The sequence below is a fragment of the Sitophilus oryzae genome, unplaced genomic scaffold (assembly GCF_002938485.1).
Source record: "Sitophilus oryzae breed Bouriz unplaced genomic scaffold, Soryzae_2.0 scaffold_802_pilon_pilon, whole genome shotgun sequence".
NCBI classification, from domain to species: domain Eukaryota; kingdom Metazoa; phylum Arthropoda; class Insecta; order Coleoptera; family Curculionidae; genus Sitophilus; species Sitophilus oryzae.
In genome coordinates, this window is record NW_022147420.1 from 853,670 (window position 1) to 878,908 (window position 25,239).

General features: G+C 30.5%; 1 protein-coding gene across 1 annotated transcript; it reads left to right on the forward strand.

Moving 5' to 3' along the window:
- Positions 1-1,440: 1,440 nt before the first annotated feature.
- LOC115888596 (ras guanine nucleotide exchange factor G-like) lies at positions 1,441-24,847 on the forward strand (the record flags this gene model as incomplete). The annotated part of the gene is given in 4 exon segments (XM_030908360.1): positions 1,441-1,531; positions 8,415-8,563; positions 22,433-22,574; positions 23,649-24,847. Coding segments are annotated over 3 exon segments (435 nt in total). The 3' UTR covers positions 23,799-24,847.
- Positions 24,848-25,239: the final 392 nt, after the last annotated feature.

Below are 25,239 nucleotides of genomic sequence, written 5' to 3' on the forward strand. Positions count from 1 at the left end.
GAACGGATGGCGCTTATGGGTTTATGATCCGTAGTGTATATAAGTAGAATTTGATACTTTCATTTGTTTTGAAGGATTATTGTGGTAATTAATTATTAGACAGGTTTAGGATGGTCCGGCTGCCGCGCCGGTAGGTTGCGTTCACTACTGCGCATCACATGTGTACAGGGTGTCGTTTATAATTTCATTTTAAAGATTTAAACATAATATATAAAAATTAACAATTTAATGCTTTATGAAGGTAATTTCTGCCTGTCTTTCTTCAAAATATTTTTTCAGCTGTTGTTTATTATTTTAATAATCATTTTAATAATACTTTTTTTAACAGATTGTTATCTAAAAGCTATACAAGTTTATTTTCAGTTCAGTTTGTTAAGATAACGATGGAAAACAAAATTATCTGGATAAATTAAATTAAATAAAATAATAATACTTTTTAAACAAGATTGATTAATGTTAATGTGTAGAAAATGAGCAAATCTAGGGGTAGAATATTAAGGATTACATAAAAACTAGCAAGAAATGTGAAAAAAAAACGCATCATTGTATCTCCACTCATAAACGAGAAATCCCAGATATCCCAAATCCCAAAAACGCACGAAAATGAGACACACCTTCTACCCATGTGATGCGCAGTGGTAGAACGCAACCTACCGGCGCGGCAGCCAGACCATCCTAAACCTATCTAATAATTAATTACTACAATAATCCTTCAAAACAAATGAAAAGTATCAAATTCTACTTATATACACTATGGATCATAAACCCATAAACGCTATCCGTTCTGGTGATAAAAAAGCAAATATTTAATACTTTGCTATCAGAATATAAACGAAATAAATATAAAAAAGTTGCACCCAGCCGGTATCGAACCACTGACCTTCGCTTCATAGGCGAAAGCTCTACGCGCTGAGCTAATGGAGACTTACTCGATTTTTATTCAATACTAGCATTTAAAGCGCTAAGTAAAAAATAGGGAATCTTCTTTGGATGCGCAGTAGTGAACGCAACGTGTATCGGCAGCCAGACGCACTGCACGCTGTTCCAGAGAGCATAATAAATGATATATCAAAGAGCCAGACGTCTTAAAATACTTTCTCGAAAACGTTGCTAGCTCTTAGACTATTATACTGAGGCCCTTAACAAATAAATAAAACGTATACCATGAAAATTTGTACATTTTAAATCGATATTTCTTTTTTTTTCATTGTTTTTATTTGCTTGACAGGTGGAAATATACCTTCTAAAACGTTAAGCATTTCGTTGGTTAGGCAAATTTTTTAAACTAGTAAAAAGCTTCTGACAATCTACTTTCTTTTTGGATTCAACACAGAGAGGTGTTTACAAAAAATAACTTTTTTATTTTGTAAGGATATTGGAAGGAACATTAGTGAAGGCAACTTTAATTTATTTTATTTTTCTTTGTTTCAGATTCTTCTACCTTTACCACTTCTTATTCTACGCCTACCACTACCGATTTAATGGTCAGTACAGCGGACTTACCCTTGTAACATCTTGGCTTTTTACACAGGTAAGCTTTACTTATTTTTTAACAGTTAATATCCTTCTGTATACAGGATGTCTCAGGTTAAGCGCGCATTCGAAGTGTCTAGAGAACTACAATATCTAAATCAGATATTTTTTGCTCATCATTGTTTCACAACGAGATCTATCGATTAAAAATATTTTCAATGTGGCGTCATTTCCGGAAGTACCGCAAGTTGACAGCAACTTTCTTATTTAAAATGGGTACCCCCATTTTTTATTACATGTTTAAATTCTGTATTTTGATATAATTTACTCTATACTTGACATTAACTGTTTTTGAGAAAAAAATATTTAAAATTAAAAAATTACCTGTCAAAAAAATCTATATAGCCTAAACGTCAAACATAGTGATTACCACAGCCATTGTGATATAAAGAGAAGACATGTGGCTATGTATTTCAAGAATTAAATTGTTCGAATGTCATATATTGGTCGTAGCTGTCATAGAATTGAACTATTAAAATATAATCATAAGTATTTTTTTTCAAATTGAAACCCACTTTTTTATTTCACTAGTGAAAATGTTTTTTAATTCGTTACTTTTTGATTATACATGTTCCTATCCCTAAAATAAATCGTTTTTAAGTTATTTAACATTTAGTTTTAAATCGTATATTTTTCTTGATTTTATCTAGTTTCCTTTGACATTAAGTGTACAAACAATCAGACTATATATTTCCTTCTATCAGAAAACTAATTATTTTTTGAATTTCGTATATTACCGATATATATGTAATATACTGCAACCTCTACTGTAGATTAATGAAATATTTGACTTCAAACTAACATTACCGATCTTTTTCTCTATCTTAGTTTTGGTATTCCCTTTGCTTGTCTCTCTTGTTGCAATGAATCTGTCAAGAAATCCGGGAAAACAGCCTTTCCGCGGTCCAGCGAGCCCATTTTTCCAGGAAAACTACTCTAAACACTCGCCATTTTACGCTGCCTTGGCTACGTACATTTCATCTTTCGTTTACATTTCTTTTAAGATCTTTCTTTTCCTCCTTCGTAATATTTTGTTGCGTCTCTAAAATCGGAAAACGTCCAAGACGGCAAAAAAGAAGCCTTATTTTATTTTATTTTTCGATGTAGTGTATTTTTTTTTTCTTTTTGTAGAAAAAAAATATTAGTATTTTTAGTTGTTAAATTTAAAAATAATTCGCAAATAACAGTATGTGTTAACATGTTAGTGATCGTAAACTAAAAAGTATAAAGTTTAATTGAAACTTTATACTTTTATAAAAAAAGAAAAGTTCTGAATGAAGCTTAAAAACAAAAAAAAAGAAATTTACAAGTAATATATACAGGGTGGTCCGAACTGTATTCCGGAAACTTCGGCAGCATATTCTGCAGATAAAAATAAGTAAAAAAGTTCGTATAAATATATGTCCTAAAATGCTTAGTTTCGGAGATACAGGGTGTAGAAGTTTCATTTTTATTTTGATTTTTTCCAAATAATTTCTGAAGTAACGTCAATATTTGGATCAAAATTTGTGTCTAGAGGTTTTTTGACATGAGAAATTTGATTTTGACGTCAATATGACTCCTACTAGTAGAGGGCGCCACCTACATGTGTTTTAACAGTTTTGAAGCGTAATAACCTTTTGTCCTTACCTGTATAAAACTACCGAGTGAAAAAATATACATCTCTGTGACTTTTTACGTAAAAAATATCCCTTTGTAAAATACACATGTACACATGTAGGTGGCGCCCTCTACTAGTAGGAGTCATATTGACATCAAAATCAAATTTCTAATGTCAAAAAACTCCCAGACACCAATTTTCATCCAAATATTGGATAATAATAATTGTAATAATAATTTTTACTTATTTTTATCTGCAGAATATGTAATAATGATTCTTTTGATTACAAACTCACGGATGTTTTTTTTGAAAAATGTTTCGTACTGATTTTAGAATTTGATAAACAAGTTATATCCTTAAAAAATTACACCGTAAACTTCTACAGGGCACGCGGCCGAGAAAGTTTTAAATAGTTTTTTTCTTTGTATTTTGTTTGCTTCCGACGACGCGACGGGAAGAGATATACTTTCCGAAACGTTAGGCATTTTTTGGTCCGTTAGGCAAATTTATTTAATAGTAAATCACTGCTAATAAGTTGGTCTCCGCTGTATTAACACAGCAGTATTTACAAAAACTAATTCTTTTATTTTGTAGATTTTCTTACAGTAATTTACTTATTTCGTTTTGAGCTATTTCTGGCTTCAATTCAATCAGCAATCGACGCAAAAAAGAATTAAAAAATATTGACTCAAAACTGACAACTAAAGAGACAGCTTTATTTATTTGTCAAATTACATAGAAACCAACGCCAACCCAGCACAATATTTTTTCTGCTCTTGTAAATTCCTTGAAATATTAATTTCTGAATATGTTTTAAAACTCGGTAACTCTTTTAGTCTGAACCAGCGTTGCCACCTCGGTTTCACGCAGTTCCGCTATGAATTTTCTGGTGATTTTTATAAATGTCTAATGTCTCTATAGAGGTACTAGATCTAACAATAAAAAGTACTCTTACGGGATTTACGTTTTTAGTTAAATTTTAGGACTAATAGGGGATCATGAGGTGAAAATACTGGAAATATGTCGGAACTTACTTATTAAAATTAATTTTTCTCGAGATTTTTTGAAAATGATAGGTACCTAGTTATACTCGTATCTATAGGAAAGGAAATTAATAAAACTTCAGTTGCACGTCATAATACGATCACCAGTAAATTCCATAAGATTACGCATGGTATCATTGATGAAGTGCACCCAAAGTTGTATTAATTTTACACTTTCTGAGTACTGAATAAAAAAATCTTATGAGGGTTTCTTTAAAATGGCGAAATCAGGGAACGTTATAAGTAGATCTCTCGAGGTGGTTCGGCCGTATTACTATTGGAATATATTTTAGATATATAATCGAGGGGTACAATATTAAATTAAAGAGAATATCTATCTAACCTGTAGATATTTGATATTGGGAATTTTTGGAAGCGATTCTAAAACGAAAACGGATAGTAAAAAATCGCCTGCAAAACGTTTTTCTTTAAATTTAGTACTACCTATTATAGTATTCATGGTTTTACTAATGTTCGTTAATTTTTATAAAGTTGCTTGTAATTCCTCTCTTAATTCCTGTGGAATTCCTCTAAATTTCTAAGAAATTCCTTGGAATTCATTGGAATTCTTACGGAAATAATTGGAATTCCTAGTAATTCCTATGGAATTCCTTGGAATTCCTCGTAATTCCTTGGAATTCCTGTAGAATTCCTTCATAGTGTACACCATAATTCCTCTGCGGTTTACCCCTCGGTTTTGAGCTATTTCTGGCTTCAATTCAATCAGCAATCGACGCAAAAAAGAATTAAAAAATATTGACTCAAAACTGACAACTAAAGAGACAGCTTTATTTATTTGTCAAATTACATAGAAACCAACGCCAACCCAGCACAATATTTTTTCTACTCGTAGTAAATTCCTTGAAATATTAATTTCTGAATATGTTTTAAAAAGTAACTCGCTATGGAAAAAAATATTGTTTTATACACGACGATAAAATTGCATTATCGTCTCCCAGTCTCCCGCAATTAATTCACTCAATGAATTAATCTTTTCGGTCGACGATAAAATACCATTTTATCGTCTTGTATAAAAAATAACTATCTTTTTCCCCGTTAAATAATTAGACTTGAAAATAAAACATCCAGTATGAGCCCGATAGTTCATTTGACGCCCTTCCGAACGCAAAATCAACCGAAACGACTGGGAAGGGCGCCCCCCGCGGCTTCTACGTGGTTCACTCTGTTTATTCCGTCGGGGAAATCGACTCCCACTCTTCCCCCATTTTCACCCCCCGGTGGAACGCGTGACGTGTGGACTGACGGCGGGGGGGGACGACATGTCGCCGTCGGCTAAATTGCCGCCCCCCGTCGATTGCTTAAGTTATTTTGCTCGTTGTGTATAGAGAAAAGGGTTGCGGAGGAGGTAAAGCATACGGTATAGGATCTTAAAGACGAGGTCAAAGGACTGACGATTCGAAGAGACGTTATTGTGAGAGTTTAATTTTTTATATGGTGCGATCAACAATGATTGAAATAAAATAGATGGCTGTACTGATGTAGCTCGTTTGAAGAACTCCAGGTGCGAGTGAAAGAAATACACTTTAAGATATACTCTCTTCAGTCCTTCACCCTGTGTGAGATAATGGTGACATCATGTGTTGATTTCTGTCGCTTCCTCGGACCAAGTTGTTCGACACTGCGCCATATGTGAGGCTTCGGGGAGGTTGTGGCCACTCCTGGCAATATGGCCAATAGATACAGTCAAATAGAAAGAGAAACACTTGCAGCCACACGATCAATTCAACATTTTCATTTATATTTATATGGGTCTGTATTCACTTTACACACTGATCATTTGCCATTATTGCAGATTTTATAGGATAGAAAATCAATCAGTGTTCCTATAGAGAGATTATGTTTACGTATACACAACCATATGAATTTAAAGTTGTGTATCAAAGATATCCAAATATAACACATAATGTTGATAAGAAAATTGATTTGTATGTACAGGGTGGGTCAAATTCGACGCTTTTAAATGGAAACACCCTGTTCTATAGGAGATAGACAAAAACTAATATCGGTGTCTGGAGCTCAATTTTTGTCAAAAATATGATGGTGAAAACCGCATATCGATATCTGTTACCGTTTCGGAGTTACGGGGTGTTTTTCAAAAATATGCATTTTTAACAAATCGCTGTAACTTTTTTGCTATGAAAAATTTTGTATTTTTATTAAAACATTTCCAAAGCACCCTTTTACGTAGAATTTAATGGTTTAAGTATAATCTTTTTAAAATTAATAATTTAAGAATGATCAACAGAAAATTTGTTTTTTTATATGGGACACCCTGTATATTTTTAATTTATTGGAAATAATTTAAAATTACCTTTCCAAAAATATAACACACTTGATACTTTGCTCGATTCCTCTTCGAGATATAGAGTATATAAAAATTCGCCCGCTTTCAATAAGTAGGCTTTGAACGGCACAGGCTGTAATGCAAAAAAATTCTAGCTGTGAGCATCAATTAAAACGAAAATAATATTTGCTATGAAAGATGCAGAATTCTATAATAATTTAAAATATATTTAACCAACATCAACACATTTAAACTATATCTAATAACAATAAAAATAAATAGCAAACCAAGACATGATATTTTGCTACAGGTGTTCGACATATCGACCGTCTTCTGTTATGGACAGACGAGGCAGTTTTTGAACATTTCTCGCGGAATTCATTGATTCAGTGGGGGTGAAAGATACCCTCTTATTATTTCTAATTCTTGTCTAGATTATACGGAAGAATAAGGAATCTTTATTCTTCCGCAAATATATATCCATAGGATTAGATCCATGGGCACTAAGTCAGGCGACCTCGACGGCCAACGGCTGGGATCTTGGTTAGCTATTCAATTATTCTTGAAATTGGTTGCAAAAATTTGCTGATAACTTCAGCGTTCTGGGGCTGGAAAAATATGTTTTCGAGTTCCATTAAGGGCATATCAATAAGGGGTCCATAGCTTACTAGTTAAAAGTGGCGAACTTTAAAAAATTCTGTATTTCGAAGGGGATTATAACAAAATATCAAGTGTGCTATATTTTTGGAAAGGCAATTTTAAATTCTTTTCAGTTAATTAAAAATATAGAGCGTGTCCCAAATAAAAAATCAATTTTTCTGTTGATAACTCTTAAATTATTAATTTTAAAAAAAATATACTCCAACCATTAAATTCTACGTAAAAAGGTGCTTTGGAAATGTTTTCGTAAAAATTCAAAATTTTCCATAACAAAAAAGTTACAGCGATTTGTTAAAAATGCACATTTTTGAAAAACACCCCGTAACTCCGAAACGGTAACAGATATTGATATGCGGTTTTCACCATCATCTTTTTGATGAAAATTGAGCTCCAGACACCGATATTAGTTTTTGTCTATCTCCTATAGAAAAGGGTGTTTCCATTTAAAAGCGTCGAAGTTGACCCACCCTGTACAATTTTTAGTTAGAAACAGTGTGGACAAAAGCAATAAATGTAGAAATTATGGACGAATCAAAAAATGACACAGTAATTTCATTGTTGATTCAAGCTTATTACTCATCAAACAATACTCATCATTATTCTAAGAGCTAGCAACGTTTTCGAAAAAGTATTTTAAGACGTCTGGCTCTTTTATATATCTTTTACTATGCTCTCTAGAACAGCATGCGGCCCGTCTGGCTATCGATACCCGTTGCGTTCACTACTGCGCATCGGAAGAAGATCCTATATTTTTTTATTAATTTAGTCCTATAAATTCTAGTATTGAATATAAATCGAACATGTCTCCATAGCGCAGTGTGTAGAGTTTCCGACCACCAACCGATGATTTAGAGTTCGAATCCGGGTCAGGACAAAGACTTATTTATTTTATATTCGTTTATATTCTGATAGTAAAGTATTTTACCGGCAGCCAGACGGGCTGCATGCTGTTCTAGAGAGCATAATTAAAGATATATCAAAGAGCCAGACGTCTTAAAATACTTGTTTTTCCGACGTTGCTAGCTCTCGTACTGGACAGATTATTTAAGGTTACCCTGTATAGTTTGAATGCTGGTTAACCTAAATTAGCTTTAATCTATTTTCGAAATAGTGTCATGTAATGACATTTCGAACGTCAATGACTTTAAATTCCGAAAATGCCGAAAAATGGAGAAAAAAATCCGCTTTTTGTCGATATTTCTTACGACCTTTCGATACAGTTTTCAAGAAACATGACGAACTTTTTCTATATCGGTGTTTTTTCCATTTGCAGCACTCGATGATCTACTTTTTCCATCACTACGAATTGCCGGTGATTTTACAACAGGAACAGCTTCAGCGGTTTATAAGGACAAGTCAACAGCAACCAGCACCGCCTAGAGATGGCCCTACAATTGGAAATGGTACCCTGCCAATAATCAGGTAAATAATATGTATGTTACAGTAAACATCTTAAAACAGTAAATGTTAACTATTATTGGTACTGATGAACAAATCGTCAGTGAAATGTGATAAACTGCTAACTCCATTATTCATAATTTTACAGGCGAGCAAAAAAAAGGTACAAAAAGATATATACACATGTAGAAAGTATTTTCATGCGTTAATATGATAAAGAGATAAGAATTTTATTTGCTGGGGAACAATAAAACTTAATATTTCGTGTTACATGTCATTTTTTTCAGACACAATAGGGAGATAGCAGATATTCGTCTTGCAGAAATAGGAAATAAAAATATTCTTCTGGAGATAGCAACCTTTATTGTTTAAAATTTTGAAAATGGAATTGAATATTACCCAAACAGATTTAGAAATAATCAATTAAATTTAAAAAATATGATATTCATAATCATATATATGTTATTTATAATATCGTCGATCTAGAAGCAAAACATACAAGTCCAAAAACGAATAAATTTTTAATGCATTGTTAAAGAACTGAAATAGCAACATTTTGGACTTAACGAATATGAAAATAATTTAAAAATTAAACTTATAATTCTTAGAAGATATGGTAGAATCCTTCCATGCTTATCCCAATTTTGATACAACGGTAGTAGACCGAGCTTGGAAAACAGTGCGTGATTTTATTAAATTTTGATTACTTTTCTATTTATTTTTTTAATTTTTATAAAAATTATGTATCATTTGCGTGGAAAAACATTGAAAAAAATAAAACTCATTAGGTATTATGGAAATTCCTGTACAAGTAAGTAACGGTTATGTAAACTATTTATAGCACGACGATGAATTGGTTGTATATACAGAATTTCGTTTTTCCCCTTACCCGTTACAGATACCCAGTATTTACAGAACGGATCGACGCAGGGTCGGACTAGCCATATTATATATATATATATATATATATATATATATATATATATATATATATATATATATATATATATATATATATATATATATATATATAACTATTAGGGGGGCCCCAGCCTTCGCGGGCCCCCTTTATAGTTCATTATTTATTGTTAACAACTTTTGCTTTTGCACTGCATTATGGCATTCGCATTGGATTGGTTTATCTTGCATTAGGGTAGTTCCTTGATTTCTATACAGTGTGAGTCTTAAATAATTGCAAATATTTTCAAGGCTGGTAAATCTCGATAAAAGAAACATAATATTTTCTTTTTACCGATTTTTGAAATAAATCCAAAACAACCTAATTATTTCGCTTTTAAAATTTCTAATTTTTTTGCTATAATTTTGAGAATCATTGGATTTTCTTTCTTGTAAATTTAATCTACTACCTATGTTGCCATATTACAAAGAAAGTATGTTTTCAACTAAAAATTGAAAAAATTTCCATTTTTTTTTAAAATTCCAAATTTTCAAAAAAGAAAATTTCGCGCAAAAAACCTTATAATCGTGTTTCTTGGGTCGAAATATACTACTCCTAAAATATTTGCACTTATTTAAAAGACTCACCCTATATATAATAGGGAAAAATTGGCCAAAACGTAAGGCGAAAAAATACGCAAAAAAATCCACACGGGCCCCTCCTTCCATTGCTACCCGGGCCCCTTTAGCCTAGTGCGACCCTGGATCGACGTACTGCACTAAAGAATCATACGAGTAAGAATCCGTTATTTGGTTTAGCGTGATCGTGACGGAAATTACGGAGATAGCAGCATTTCGGTGGCTATTTCAGATCACTGGGAGTTAGCAGATATTATTGAGTAAAATAGCAAATTTCCTTTAATGGGAAAAAATGTATTTGCTTTCCCTACTTATAGAGTATTTTTTTCTCTTTCTAATGGTATAAAAAAACTTATTCACATAAAAAATGGAGTTACCAGCTTATCACGTTTCACTGAGGAAATGCTAGATCATGATCAAGACTACTCTTTTAAGTTTTGCAGTTGTTTAATAGATTTTTACTAGATGCACGTTTTACAATCACCGGCACGAAAAACTGACACCTTAAAATTTTCATGTAATTTATAGTTTTATACAGGGTGCTACAAATTCGAGGTACGAGCATTGGTATCTCGGTAATCGTAATAGATACGAACATGGTTAAATTGGGACAAAGTTGCGTATTGGGATGTTCACCAAGATGTCATCAAAAAAGTTTTAAGAATTTCAAGAATTGCTGAGTTTTTTGGAAAAAACGGATTTTTTTGAAAATGAATTTTATTTTTTCCTGTCGTTACTTTTAAGAAAATCAAAAAACTAATTGCACATTCTCATTGCCACTTTATTAGGGCTATCTGATAGTATTTTTAGATTTTCAAATTCGCTGATAATTTGTGAGATACAGAGGCCAACTTATTTTTTTAATACGGACCTGCATTTTTTATTTCAGATTTTAAAAGAACTCGTTCTCTTGAGTACAATGATATGCCACACTTTATACTTTTTTTTGTTTTGTGTACCTTAATAATAATAATAACAAAACTATTTAATTATTATTTAAAATAATTTCAAGTCCGACTCTGTTTTTTAAATTATTTAATCTGATTATATGCATTGCAACAATATTGATTAACGCTAATTAACATTAATAAGGAAAATTAAATCCCTAACCAATTGGGAAATACAAATTATATCCAGGTCAGGCAATTTAAAGATATCATTTTTAACTTTTTTTATTGTTAATTTGAAATCTCAGTGTGCGATCTAATAATATGCGTAATATTAATCGTAGTTATTATAAATAAATCAACTTCTTCAAACTAGTTTCTAATGCTCTACATGTTCGAAAGGGTTACCACCCTCCCTATTGCACAAATTTATTTTTCCTTCAGTTTTATTTATAGCTCTTTGAACTTTCTTCTTATACTTCCGAATGTATTTTGTACCCTTTATTGTAAATGTTGAGATGTATTGATTTCACTTTTACAAATGACGTCAAGTAAATGTATTCATTTGTATATTATTCTTTATTATTTTATTACATTTGATTTTCCATATTCAATGTTTTACTCCACGTCATTGTTAAGTTTGAAAGCTTATCAATATTGTAACGATGAATAGATTAAATATTAAAAAAAAACAGAGCTGGATTTGGAATTAGTTTAAATGAATTGTGTTCAAATGTCCGAAAAAAAAAATTAAGTGTGGCATATCATTGTACTCAGGATATCGAGGTTTTTCGAAATCTGAAATAAAAAATGCAGGTCCGTATTTAAAAAAAAATAAGTTGGCATCTGTATCTCATAAATTATCAGCTAATATGAAAATCTAAAAATACTATCAGATAGCCCTTATAAAGTGGGTATGAGAATGTGCAATTAGTTTTTCGATTTTCTTAAAAGTAACGACAGGAAAAAATAAAATTCATTTTTTAAAAAAAATATTTTTTCCAAAAATCTCAGCAATCCTTGAAATTTTTAAAACTTTTTTGATGGCATCTTGGTGAACATCCTAAAGCGCAACTTTGCTCCAATTTATCTATGTTTGTATCTATTACGGTTACCGGGATACCAATGCTCGTACCTCGAATTTGTAGCACCCTGTATATTGTTTTCTTGTAGACCGATTCTGATGATCTTTTAAGCAGTTTGTAGCTAATTTATTTGACTTTTTAGTATCTCTTCCTAAATTAAAAATGAAAGTATCCGTCTGTCAATTATACGAGGGAACACAAAATGTTGTTATTTTGGTGAAAGTTTGTAACACCCTCTGGAATATGTTAACAAAGCAAGGAATTTAAAAGTCATTTTATCATCTAGGTGTATCTTTATTTTGTGTGTCGATAGTTTATGTTTTTTGTCAATAGTTTTTTTTTGAAGATAATCGCTTTTGAAGAAGACACTTACATTTGTTCGTAATTTTTACATTAAAACCATGCCTTTGCTTTTAGCCCTAGACAACAGACCTGTAAAATAGTGTTTATGATTTATGTAGTGTCACTGCCTTTGAAAAATCATATTATTATTGTCTGTTGGACAGTTACTCTAGCAGATATGGTTTTAAGTCCACAAGTTAATATCTACCATGATGTATTAACCCTTAATTGGTCCGGCGTCGTCTGACAGACTACGCGAAATAATTAACTGAGTTTCATTAGTTACTGGGACCGCCCATACGATTAACGTTCTAGCTAATCCTGCCCCTCTAGGTCAACAACTGATAGCCATATTTGTGTCCAAGGTGCGTTAGTTTTTTAGAAGTTCTGGAAGAAGTTACTGAAGCCGTAATCTCGCAGACGACGCCGGACCGTTTGTGTAATATTTTATGTTTGACAAATTTTTGTAAAATATAACCGGATCTTCAAAAAAGAGTGCATTTAGGAGACTCTAGTTATGAGGAAACTCTATTAAAATGATATGATGAGGATTGTCACCTACTGTGAAAGTGACAATACGACAATCTGCCAGACAAATGCGTTTGACAATGTCAAATATTCCACGTAGAATACTTTCAATTCCTGTACAACCAGAAGACGGCTACTGGAGATATTTTTATCCTAGAGTTCTTATCCTAGTCAAAGACAATGTTATGTCCTAGTTAATTATTTTTATTGCCTGGAATGTACGAATCCATTATTTAAAACATGTTCAGGAAAACAATGAAATTCGCCTCATGCTGTAACTAAAACTTTTTCTTTAACTCCAGTTTTATAACTTATTTTTTTACCATATAGTATTAAAAACTTGTTTCTATACTGTAATGACTGTTAGTAATTTGGTTTTATTTTTAGAGTTTAGTAAAAATCTATATTGTTTTTTTTTTAAATTTATATGTATGTTATTTTATTTTGTACTATATTTTCTGAAAGTTTGTATCAATTGAACCCATTTTTGTCTAGATTAGTTTAATAATACATAATATAATATATAATGAAGTAAAAATTGTTATTTTTTAGTTTTTGTGTGTTTTTTAACGTTTTAGAAGACGTAGTCATACAAACTACGCCGGACCGTTTATGATACATATCTATTACCGGACCAGTTAAGGGTTAAAGTAACAATAGCCGATACTTCACCATCTTAAAGCCATCTCTACTAAACTACGAAAGTAAACGTTAATAAACAATAATAATATGACTTTTCCTGACAGTGATATTACAAATAGTTATTTTTCGACCCAACAGATTAATTCACGAGCGATGAAATCGCGAATGAATTAATTTCGGGAGACGATAATGTAATTTTATCGTCGTGTATAAAACTTTAAAAAATAATTTTTTTTCCAGAGCGAGTTACGTTTTAAAAAATTTTCAGAAATTATTATTTCAAGGAATTTACTACGAGTAGAAAAAATATTGTGCTGGGTTGGCGTTGGTTTCTATGTAATTTGACAAATAAATAAAGCTGTCTCTTTAGTTGTCAGTTTTAAGTCAATATTTTTTAATTCTCTTTCGTGTCGATTGCTGATTGAATTGGAGCCAGAAATGGTTCAAAACGAAATAAGTAAAATTACCAACAGATATTCAGGGTGAGACGACAAACGCCATGTCCAAACTACTTCCATTTAAATCCCGAATAACTTATGAAAAGGAATACAAAAATTTTCAAAAATGGAAGCAATTAAAAAACATGCGAGAAGAAATAAAGTTTTTAACCTATCCTCGCTGTTAAAGTATCATTTAATCTACCCTTGCGATTAAAGTACTATTTTATCTACTATTTTTGATAGATATAAGACAATTTTAACAGTTGCCATGGAAAAAACACTATTTTATAAGTGTGTTGATGAGAATCCAAAATCAATGCTAAAATTACTGTAAAGCGAATATCTCTAATAAAAATACAGCTATTGAGATGAACCAAAAAACAAATTATCTAAAAAAGACGTACCTAGATGATAAAATTATTTTTAAATTTCTTGCTTTGTTAACATATTCCACAGGGTGTTTCAAACGTTCACCAAAATATCAACATTTTGTTTCACCTCGTATAATTGCCAGATGGAAACCTTCATTTTCAATTTAAAAAGAGGTACTATAGTCTGAGAAACGAATAACTTTGAATTTGACAGTTCCCGCGGGCTTTTCTAGTGTTAATTTTATTAGGTTAGCAACTTACGGCCATGCTGACGCAATGCCGTCCCTAATAGAACAGCCTCGGAGTGAGATTTATGACGTCACGCTAGTTAGATACTACGGATTAATAAATATGTTGTAGAATAAATGGAAAACATAATTATTCCTCTTATTTTTGGTTACATTGATTATGGCTGAAATCGTACTCCATAGTCAATGTAGATAGTTTTAGTGTTAAGAATAATAATTTTAAAAAATATGTGGTCATCTTTTGCCAAGTTTATATTAATTTTATTAATTGCAGTAAAACATTATATGGTGTTGGTTAGGTTGTGAATATTTATATGTAATTTTTTGGATTATATTCGACACTATTTTTTTTTCATATGACACAACACTGATGAAGGCTATAATAGACAAAACATTTTTTTTGAAACCAAAAAAAAAAATAATGAAAATCCAAATGAAAACTTAATCAGCGTTTTTCCCGAACCTAAATCCCAAAAAAATCAAAAATTTTAGAATAATTTTACATATAAAATGACAGCGATCTTTATTTCATAGCCATCGCTGACGCCTTTTTTTATGATATTGTATTATTTGCAAATATAATTTTTCGAACATTGATACTTGCAAAATATACATATAAATTTTGTGAATGCAAATAATAATACATCACTATTAGTAGATATTGAATGTTTTTTGTTAAATTAGATCGATTTTCAAACCCCAAAATTTATAATATATTTTACATTTTACCTATTACCTTATGTACCTATTCATTATATGTATATTGTAAATCATGTACTGCATTTGTATGATTGATAGTTTATTTGCCAGTATTTATTAACTGTATATTATGTATATTTCATGTAAACTATCATTTTTAAAATACAAACCAAAAACACGGGGAATAATTATGTTTTCCATGTGTTCTACAACATATTTATTAATCGGTAAGTATCTAACTAGCGTGACGTCATAAATCTCGCTCCGAGGCTGTTCTATTAGAGACGGCATTGGTCTGATATTTAGAAATGTTAAAAGCTGATAACATTTTACTTTTGACAATTATTACATTTTGTGTTGATATTTGCAAGAAAAGGAAGAACTGTCACTTGTTTTATTATTTTCATTTTCTATTTCACGAAAGTAAAAAGAGTTACCTATCTGATTCGTTCAGGCACTCAATTTAAAGAATATCAGTAACTTTTTTGATAGAGGGATTTTATATTTGCCATGTTGGTAAAAAATAACGGTCAAAATTCAAAGTTATTCATTTTATAGACTATAAAAACAAATTCCTTAAAAATCTTCAAGATCGGTCCAGTTGAACAAAATATAAGTATTGAACTTTACAATATATCACACACACCCACAAAATTTTGAGGTTTCTAGCAACTGCCCGTAACTTACTATCAGTAAGTTACTATCAAAGGCGATCGACACTTCAGATAATATTCAATTTTAAAATCGAACATTCACAGCAATAAAATTCCTTAAAAAACTGAAAAAATTACGAAAAAAAAAGATTGAAACCAAAGCAATCAAAATTAATTCGTGCAAGTTTGTGTGGATTAATAGTCAGTTACCCGGTAGCGGCTAGACGGGTGACGCTTTTTGGTTGTATAGGCGCAAATATTTTAATTTTTGGTGTTTCTGTTTTGTTATAGATTTCTTGTAATTTTGAGATGAGTGGATCAGCTCAAATATGAAGGTGATTCAGTGTTCTTAAATGTTTTCCATCTACCACCAACGCGCTCTTTGTTGTACAGGGTGTCCTATTTTCGTGTGCTTTACAGCGTTTCTCGTTTACGAGTAGAGATACAAAGATGCGGTTTTCACATTACTTCATATTGCTTGTGAAACTTTGTGCTACTTTTGTTCTCTTAAATGGGATACCCTGTATATTTTTTTATTTGCCTTGTTATGAGCTTTTTAAAAATATATTATACTCTATACTTATTTTTTAAATAATGTGAAAAATGTGTGCATTATTTAACTAAATTAATTACGGTTTAATAATTATATTTTTTTCCATACCAACTGTTAAAATTGCCTTATATCTATCAAAAATAGTAGATAACATAGTACTTTAACCACAAGGGTAGCGAAGATAGATTCAAAACTTTATTTCTTCTCGCACGTTTTTTATGCCCACTTGCACCGTTCGTATAAACTTTGTTTAAAGGCTAAACAGTGATTAACTATAATAAAATATGTATAGTTAATCACTGTCTAGGCTTTGAACAAAGTTTATACATACGGTGCAAGTGGGCATTAATTGCTTTCATTTTTGAAAATTTTTGAATTCTTTTTCATAAGTTATTCGGGATTTAAATAGAAATACTTTGAATGAATATGGCGTTTGTCGTCTCAGCCTGAATATCTGTTGGTAATTTCCTTATTTCGTTTTGAGCTACTTCTGGCTCCAATTCAATCAGCAATCGACACGAAAGAGAATTAAAAAATATTGACTCAAAACTGACAACTAAAGAGACAGCAAAGAATATACCTAGCTAGAAAAAGAATGGACTATTGAGTAGGGCTTATTTTAAATGGATCGAAGCGCGGGCCTTTAATTAAATTTGATTATTAAATCTTATTTTTTACACAAATTCAACAATACTAATAACAAGTATCGTTGTGATGTGCTTAAAAAATAAGATTTAACAGTATAATTTATACAATTATTAAATAAAAATTAAAGCCTCAAACATGTGTACATTATTTATTATTTTAAAGTTTTTTTATTTATAAGTCAAATATTTAAACATCATTTATTATAAGAAAACAAGATCAACGTAATACGCCCAAAGTTTTGTAAATGGAGTAAATATAAATATAATAAAATAAAGGTACTTAAATGATGGCAAAAACAAAAGACTTACATTATATTTTTAGGACCACAAACAAAAGGAATTGTCTAATTAAAACACATATAACAAATTATAGTTTGAAAAACGTTTTGATAATCATTTGATAATATTATGATTGGCGCTATGACAACTTCAAAATAATTATTTTTTGAGAATTTGACAATATTATGACAATGGCCGTTGGAAACTATGGAAACTACAAAAAAATTCTGATTTAACGCCATCTGGCAATACCTAGTAGCAACTTCTTCACCTAAAAATTAATTGCACTACCACCTAGCGCCTGAGGCTGGAACTATTTTATTTGAAATTTCCGTGGAAACGGTGGAACCGCTTTTGCTATTTCACTTTCCCGTCCCTGAGAGACAGCTTTATTTATTTATCAAATTACATAGAAACGAACGCCAACCCAGCACAATATTTTTTCTACTCGTAATAAATTCTTTGAAACAATAATTTCTGAATATTTTTTAAAACGTAACTCGCTATGGAAAAAAATATTGTTTTATATACGACGATAAAATTGCATTATCGTTTTCCGAAATTAATTCACTCGCGATTTCATCGCTCGTGAATTAATCTTTTCGGTCGACGAAAAAATACCATTTTATCGTCTTGTATAAAAAATAACTACGATTTTAAAAAAATTCTATTATGTTTACAGTGTACTTTTTGTAACTTTTCATAGAGAATAAAATTTAGGCTATTTTTAACAGATCTGTAGAAGAAAATCATAATAGATTTGTGAGTTTTATGTTTGTTTAACCAGTATCGGATTATTTTAATTTTTCGGTTAAGTTTTTTTTGTATTTTAGGTCAGTAAGCGAGGGTAAAAATAGGGTATTTCCTCCGAATTCTTCACAGCCGATTGACGTGAAATTTTAACAAAGAATAAAGAAATACAGGGTTGTTCACCACATACGACACGGAGTATTGTAGCTAAACGACTAGATTTATACAAATTGTAAGTTTTGGGTTCGTTGAAGGACTATTAGAGCTACAATTTAAAAATATTTTTACAATATACAGAGTGTCCCAAATAAATAAAAAATATCAAAGTTGTATTTTTTTAAATGGAGCACCCTGTATATTATTACATTTTTAGTTTCTACGATTTAAATAAAGGTAAATTTGATAAAGGTTTATTACACTTAAACCTTACAGTTTTTTTAAATATTTTCAATTTTGTGAAATTGCAGTCAATATTTTAAGGCTTCATTTCTCCAAGGATATCAAAGTTTTTAATACTAAATATTTACTGAAGTTTATTTATTGATCAGATATTGTGCTGCAATAATTAAAATTATACTACCTTATACAGAGTGTCTAAAATTTTGTTTTAAATAATTACTAGCTTTAAACGGCAATAACTTGTTTAATTTAAATGGAACACCCTGTATATTTTATAAGAGTCAGATGCACAATTTAATTGTCTATCAAATTGTATTATACCATTTTTACCTATAACTTCAAGTTTCCGTAGAAAATACATTTTCTTGTAATTTTAAATTTATTTAACAATATACCCATGGAATACTAACATTTAAGATTATTTTTAAAGATGTACCAAATTTTTAAAGAGTACAAATACTAATATTGTCGATGTAGTTTGTTTATTTCATTAAAAAAAAAACTATTTAAATTGTTTAAATATTTGTTAAAGAGGACCAATTAATATGATTCCAGTATTCAAACTACATTAATTGACTGTTTGCGTTGATTAATAATAATTGCTCCAAAAACTAAAAAACTGAATTTTTATGTGTATTAGACAGTGTGGTAAAAAGTAACACCTTAAAAATGATATTTCATTTTTTGACAAATGCTTATTTGTAAACAACAAGAGACATTACTATTTTTTATAACTTATTATTATATTGATTTCTGATTCAAATCCACATTTTATTTAGAATCATTTATTCACGAACATATTAAGTATGCTAATTAATTAGTATTTGGGCGGAAATAATGGTGGACCATTTAATTAATGGTATACTCTTTTATGAAGATTTAAATAGTTTTCTTTTTTGCATGCTTTGGCATGTAACTATCTATGTATGTATGTATGTTTGTTCGGGTAGTAATATTATCATTTTGTTAAAACTCGACATTTTGAACATTTATTATCTAAAATGTCAATATTCCATGGGTATATTGATAAATGAGGTCTAAATTATAAGAAAATGCATTTTCTAGGAAAACTTGGAAGGATAGGTAAATATATAATACAATTTGATAGACAATTAAATTATATGATTCATCTCCCTAATATATACAGGGTGTTCCATTTAAATTTAAATAAGTTATTACCGTCGCGTTAAAATAATGAATTTTAAACGAAAGTTTTAGTAAACCTTTTTATTATTGCAACACAATAACAATTTAATAAATAAACTCAGTAAATATTTAGTATTAAAAACTTTGATACCCTTTGAGAAATGAAGCCCTTTAAATGAAACACTGACAATTTTAACCAAAGTCAAAATATTTCAAAAACGGTAAGGTTTGAGGTGATAAATAAAAATAGAAAATATACTCACGGCCATCAATCGTAAAATCAAAAATAGAATAGCTGTACAGCGGTGGTGCCAGTTGTCAAAATTAAAAATATTTCAAAAACGGTAAGGTTTGAGTGTGATAAATCTTAATAAAATTTACCTTTATTTCAATCGTAAAATCTAAAAATAGAATAATATACAGGGTGTTCCATTTAAAAAAATACAACTATATCATTTTTTACTTATTTGGGACACTCTGTATCTTTTAAAATTATTTCTAAATTATAGCTCTAATAGTCCTTCAACGAACCCAAAACTTAAAATTTGTATAAATCTAATCGTTTAACTACAATATTCCGTGTCGTATGTGGTGAACAACCCTGTACATATGTAAGAAACAAAAGTTACATAGCAGCGATGTGTGCTTTCATCCTGGGGGTGAGTGCCACCTCTTCTCGGGGGTGAAAAATAAATCAGCTATTTTAATTGCAAAAACCAATAAAGGGATGAATTCTAAGTATAAAATATGTTCTGTAACATTTTTTAGTTATTTAAGGATTGAAAATGTTGATTTTTCATCTAAAAACTGCATATTTTTCTGCCAGTTTTTATAAATAACTCGAAAACCTTACGTTTTATCGTAAAAGTCTTTTTTTGAGAAAATGAGATTACCATTTTATTTTTATCATAACTCCGCGAGTTTTTGAGCTACGAACGGTAAAAGGTTGAATTTTTTTTTAGTTTTCGAAAATTAAAAATACACCTACGGTAATGAACAAAAAATTAATCGTTTAGTTATTCCAAAGCTTAATTTTTGCTTTATATGAGTTTTGCGATAAAATGCAAGGTTTTCGAGTTATTTATAAAAAATGGCAGAAAAATACGCAGTTTTTAGATCAACTTTCAAAATCAACTAGAAAAATATTAATTTTCTGAAAAAATGTTAGAACATTTTTTGCTTAGAATTCATCCCTTTATTAATTTTTGCAATTAAAATGGGTACCCCATTTGTGGTAATTTTTCACCCCCGAGAAGGAGTGACACACATCGGTACTATGTAACTTTTGTTTCTTACATACAGACCGGACCACCGTAGTAGTAACATAGGCAGAACAGGACGAATTAGCGTATACCCGTCCGCCGGATAAAAAGCAGGCGAAGAATTGCGATAAAATAAACATAGGTAGATTATGATAAGAATGTTTCAGAATTTGTATTTATTCGTGTTTTAATAGCCAAGACGAATACATAGATTCTCGCGACAGTTCTCGTGTAAAATTTATTTTTTAAGTAAAATAATGGATGTTTACGAAGTTTGTGAGAAAATTCAAATTGTAAAATAGTAAATAGTATTTCCAAAATAGATCTTATCGGGATATACAAACAATTTTTCCACAAACTTTTGTAAACAGGCCAATTCCGTCTTTACCTACTATATCAAGAGTTATTAATAATTTTGAAAAACCCAAAAAGCCTGATGAAAAGAAGCCTGATGAAAAATCCAAAAACCCAAAAAGCCTCATGTGTTGATTAATGAAGAACAGGAGTTAAAGCAAGTGTTCATTTGTGCTACCGCGGATCAAAATCCCACGTTTTCAAGTAATCAAATTGCTGAGGTAACAGATTCTTCACTTAGGACGGTTAAAAAAGTCCTTAAAAGGAATGGATACCGATCGTATAAAGCGCGCAAAACTCAAGAAATTTTCCATGAAGACCAATTTCGGCGTATGGCGTTTTGTGAATCTGTAATGGAAAAGGCCAATTTAGATGAAAACTTTATTCGGCGTATAGTTTTCACCAACGAATCAAGTTTTCCTTTATTGAGTCGTCATAACCCTACACAAGTACAGATATTTTGAGGTACGCACGCAATATCCTCAAAAGCTAAATATTTGGAGTGCTTTTATAGGGGAGCATATGATTGGTCCATTTTTTATAGAGGGTAATTTAACTGTTGCAAAGTATTTGGACTTGTTACAGCAGCAGATTGTCCCTAGAATTCGTGAGTTATTGAGATAAAGATTCCACAATGTCTGGTTTCAACAAGATGGCCACAAATGCCCGTATTGTTCAAAATTATTATTGTTCACAGACTAGCCGGCAGTGAATCTCGAGTACGAACGCACGTAAATTCGTCCGGCAACTTGCTATGTTACTAGTAGCCTGGTCTTCTCTGTATATCTCTATTAACTGTTAAAATTTCACGTCAATCGGTGCAGGTGTTCAGAATTCGGACCCTAAAACTCTCGCTTACTGGCCTATTTCTTATGACTCAAAGTAGAATTCGTATAAAATTTGTTTTATTTTAAGGAGTTTATTAAAAACTTTTCTATCGTCATTCGAAAAATTTATATGGGAGACGGTAGAATAGAGTATTTTATAGCCGTTTTATTTTTTTTAGTTCTATGTTCCCAAATGTTTTTCCAACTTTATAAAATGCACGTTTAAAACATGACTTTTTTTTCAGGGGTAGATTTTTGCAATTGTTCTCGGCAGTTCGACCATCGGCTACGACGCAAACATCTACGATTGCCGTTAGCCAAGTGTCAACTGTTGCCACATCCACTTCTACGACGACAACGTCCACAATCGGCACCATTGCTCAACCAGTAAGTTACATGTTTTAAACTATGAAACTTTTACACTTTTTTTAAGGTTTCAAACAAATAGTTGTATATAATAGTATTAGTTGAGTGTTAAACCACTAATACCATTTCATTCTTTTTTTGAATTTCAATACTGAGTGTTTTAAAAATATTAATTTAATTTAAGCTTCCAAATTATAATTTTTTCTTGATTTATAAATACGAAATAGGATATAAACTATAAAAATATGACAGTTCTTTTTAATGGAAAACGTGAGGTAGCTCTGCCTAAATAATGAAATATATAGAATTTTAAGGATTATATTTTTTGGAACATGCAAATTTTGTTAATGTTTCAATACATATAAATGTGGTTAATTAATAGAAAGGTTTTTTATTTTCGAATATTTCTAGTGTAATATTTATATAAGACGTTTAAAATAGAATATTTCTTTGTATTCATCTAAAATGAGGAAATGTATATAATTTAATATGTTTATAACATTTAATTCTTGTTAATATTTTAATATATTTTACTGGTCTTATTTAGATGATTTTATAATTTATAGAATACAATATTTATTTAGAAAATTTGAACAGTTAAGAATGAATGATTTTACTGATAATAGGTAATGAAATTTATAAATTATGTTATTGAAACACCAAAATATTTTTAATGTTCCAATGAATTTGAATAATACTCTTAGATAGAGGTATTTTTACTTAGAAGTTTCAGTATTACTACAATAACCTATTTTCTTCTTCAGATCAGCTGTTTTGATTAATGTTATGAAACACCAAAATATTACTAATGTTCCAATGCACTTTAATACTCTTAGGTAGAGATTTCCATCTTACTACATTGATCTATTTTTAACTATTTTGATTAATGTTTTTGGAACATCAAAATATTATTAATGTTCCAGTGTACTGTTTAATACTCTTAGGCAAAGGTTTTCATGTTACTATACTGATTTATTTTTCCTCTTCAGAGTTACTGTTTTTGGAACATCAAAATATTATTAATGTTCCAGTATATTTCAATATTCTCAGATACGGCTTTCCGTGTTACTACACCGATATATTTTTTCTTTTCAGATCAATTCTAGTCAGTCGAGCCAAACCGTACCCACAACTGTCGAAACTGTCGACTCTCAAACGTCGACGGGTAGTCCATCCGTGGCGGTCTCGATACAGACCAACGACGAAGGTACCAGGGCGCCATCTGGCGGGCCAGATCAGCCCTAATAAGTTGGGTGGAGCGTTTTGTCACATTTTTTCCTTTTTTATATGGCGCTGCTCATCCCACTTGAAACGAAGATAAGTTAATATCTCTCTTAATACTGTGTATCTTTTTGAAATGAATTTTGTTTGCAATGAAGTGATTTGATCTGTATATATTTTGGTTGGAACCAGAATCGAAAAATCGAAAATTTGAATGGAAAAGAAAAAAAACATTTTTCTGCTATTTTTGTACTACAAGAACTCCGTAATGGTAGGATCACGTTTACAGAACAAACAACCCTTTATTTATTACTCTTTAAAGTTTTTCGCGTTTCCATTGAAACATCCTGTATACTTTTTTTAATTCAAAGGCTTCAGAGGTTTTTTTTCTGGTGTATGCTATGCCAAGTTAATATAGTAAGAGATATTGATTTTTATTCGTTTTACGTGGGACATCCTATGTATAGAATCTTCATCTAGCGGTAAAAAAACTTGGCAACAAATGACCACAATAATATGTAATGTTAGTGTAATATATTTATAGTTTAATATTTTTAACAATCATTTATTTTTCTTTCGTGTAGACTTCTTCAACAATATTTCTATTCTTGCAAATAGCTTTCTTTTATACAATCATCTGAAGTTCCTTAACGTGTACATTTAGTATTCGAACAGAGAATTGAACATTTTAATCAAAATGCGCCATAACAATTTCTCGAAAACAGTCTAATGTCTGGTAATAAAATGTTTTACCAATCTTGTGCTTAATGTGTTTATTTTTTAATCAGAATTATTCGTCTTTAATATATCCAAGTGATTATTTATACTTTTTTAACGAAAATATAATATTTGTTTATATATTTAGTTAGATGGCTAGAACTTTTAGCAAATTTTAGCTCCCGTTTTTTTTAAATTATACAGTGTAATTTACGGCGATGGCGCATTTCATATTCTGTCGAATAAAGTAAAAAAATACCGATGGTGTCATTTAAAAATCAAAAGTTGTAGTCATTTCCGGTGAAACAGGAAGTGACCAAAAACAACTGAATACGTCAATGAATCCTAATTTATGTCGTATACTAACATACCAAATCTCGTTTTATCTGACAAAATAAAAAAGTTATAGGGGTGAGCCACTTTTGAGATGCACCCGGTATATCTAATAGTTTTCGAGATGAAAAATAAAACATGTGTAAAATTGTCAAAAACATTATCTTGAATACAAACCCGATTGGATATCAAACAGGGAGATCACAAAAGTATTTATTTCCGTTTGTTATAAAATGGCTGAAATCATTGCTATATTAAGTATAAGCCCATGTATATTATTTAAAAAACATAACAACAGTTTTACAACAATATATCATGTTCCTATACCTAAACCGTGTGGTTTGCTCAGTAAAGTCATTGTTGTGTTTAAAGAAAATCTTTTCCATGACAAATATTCAAACATTATATGTATGAG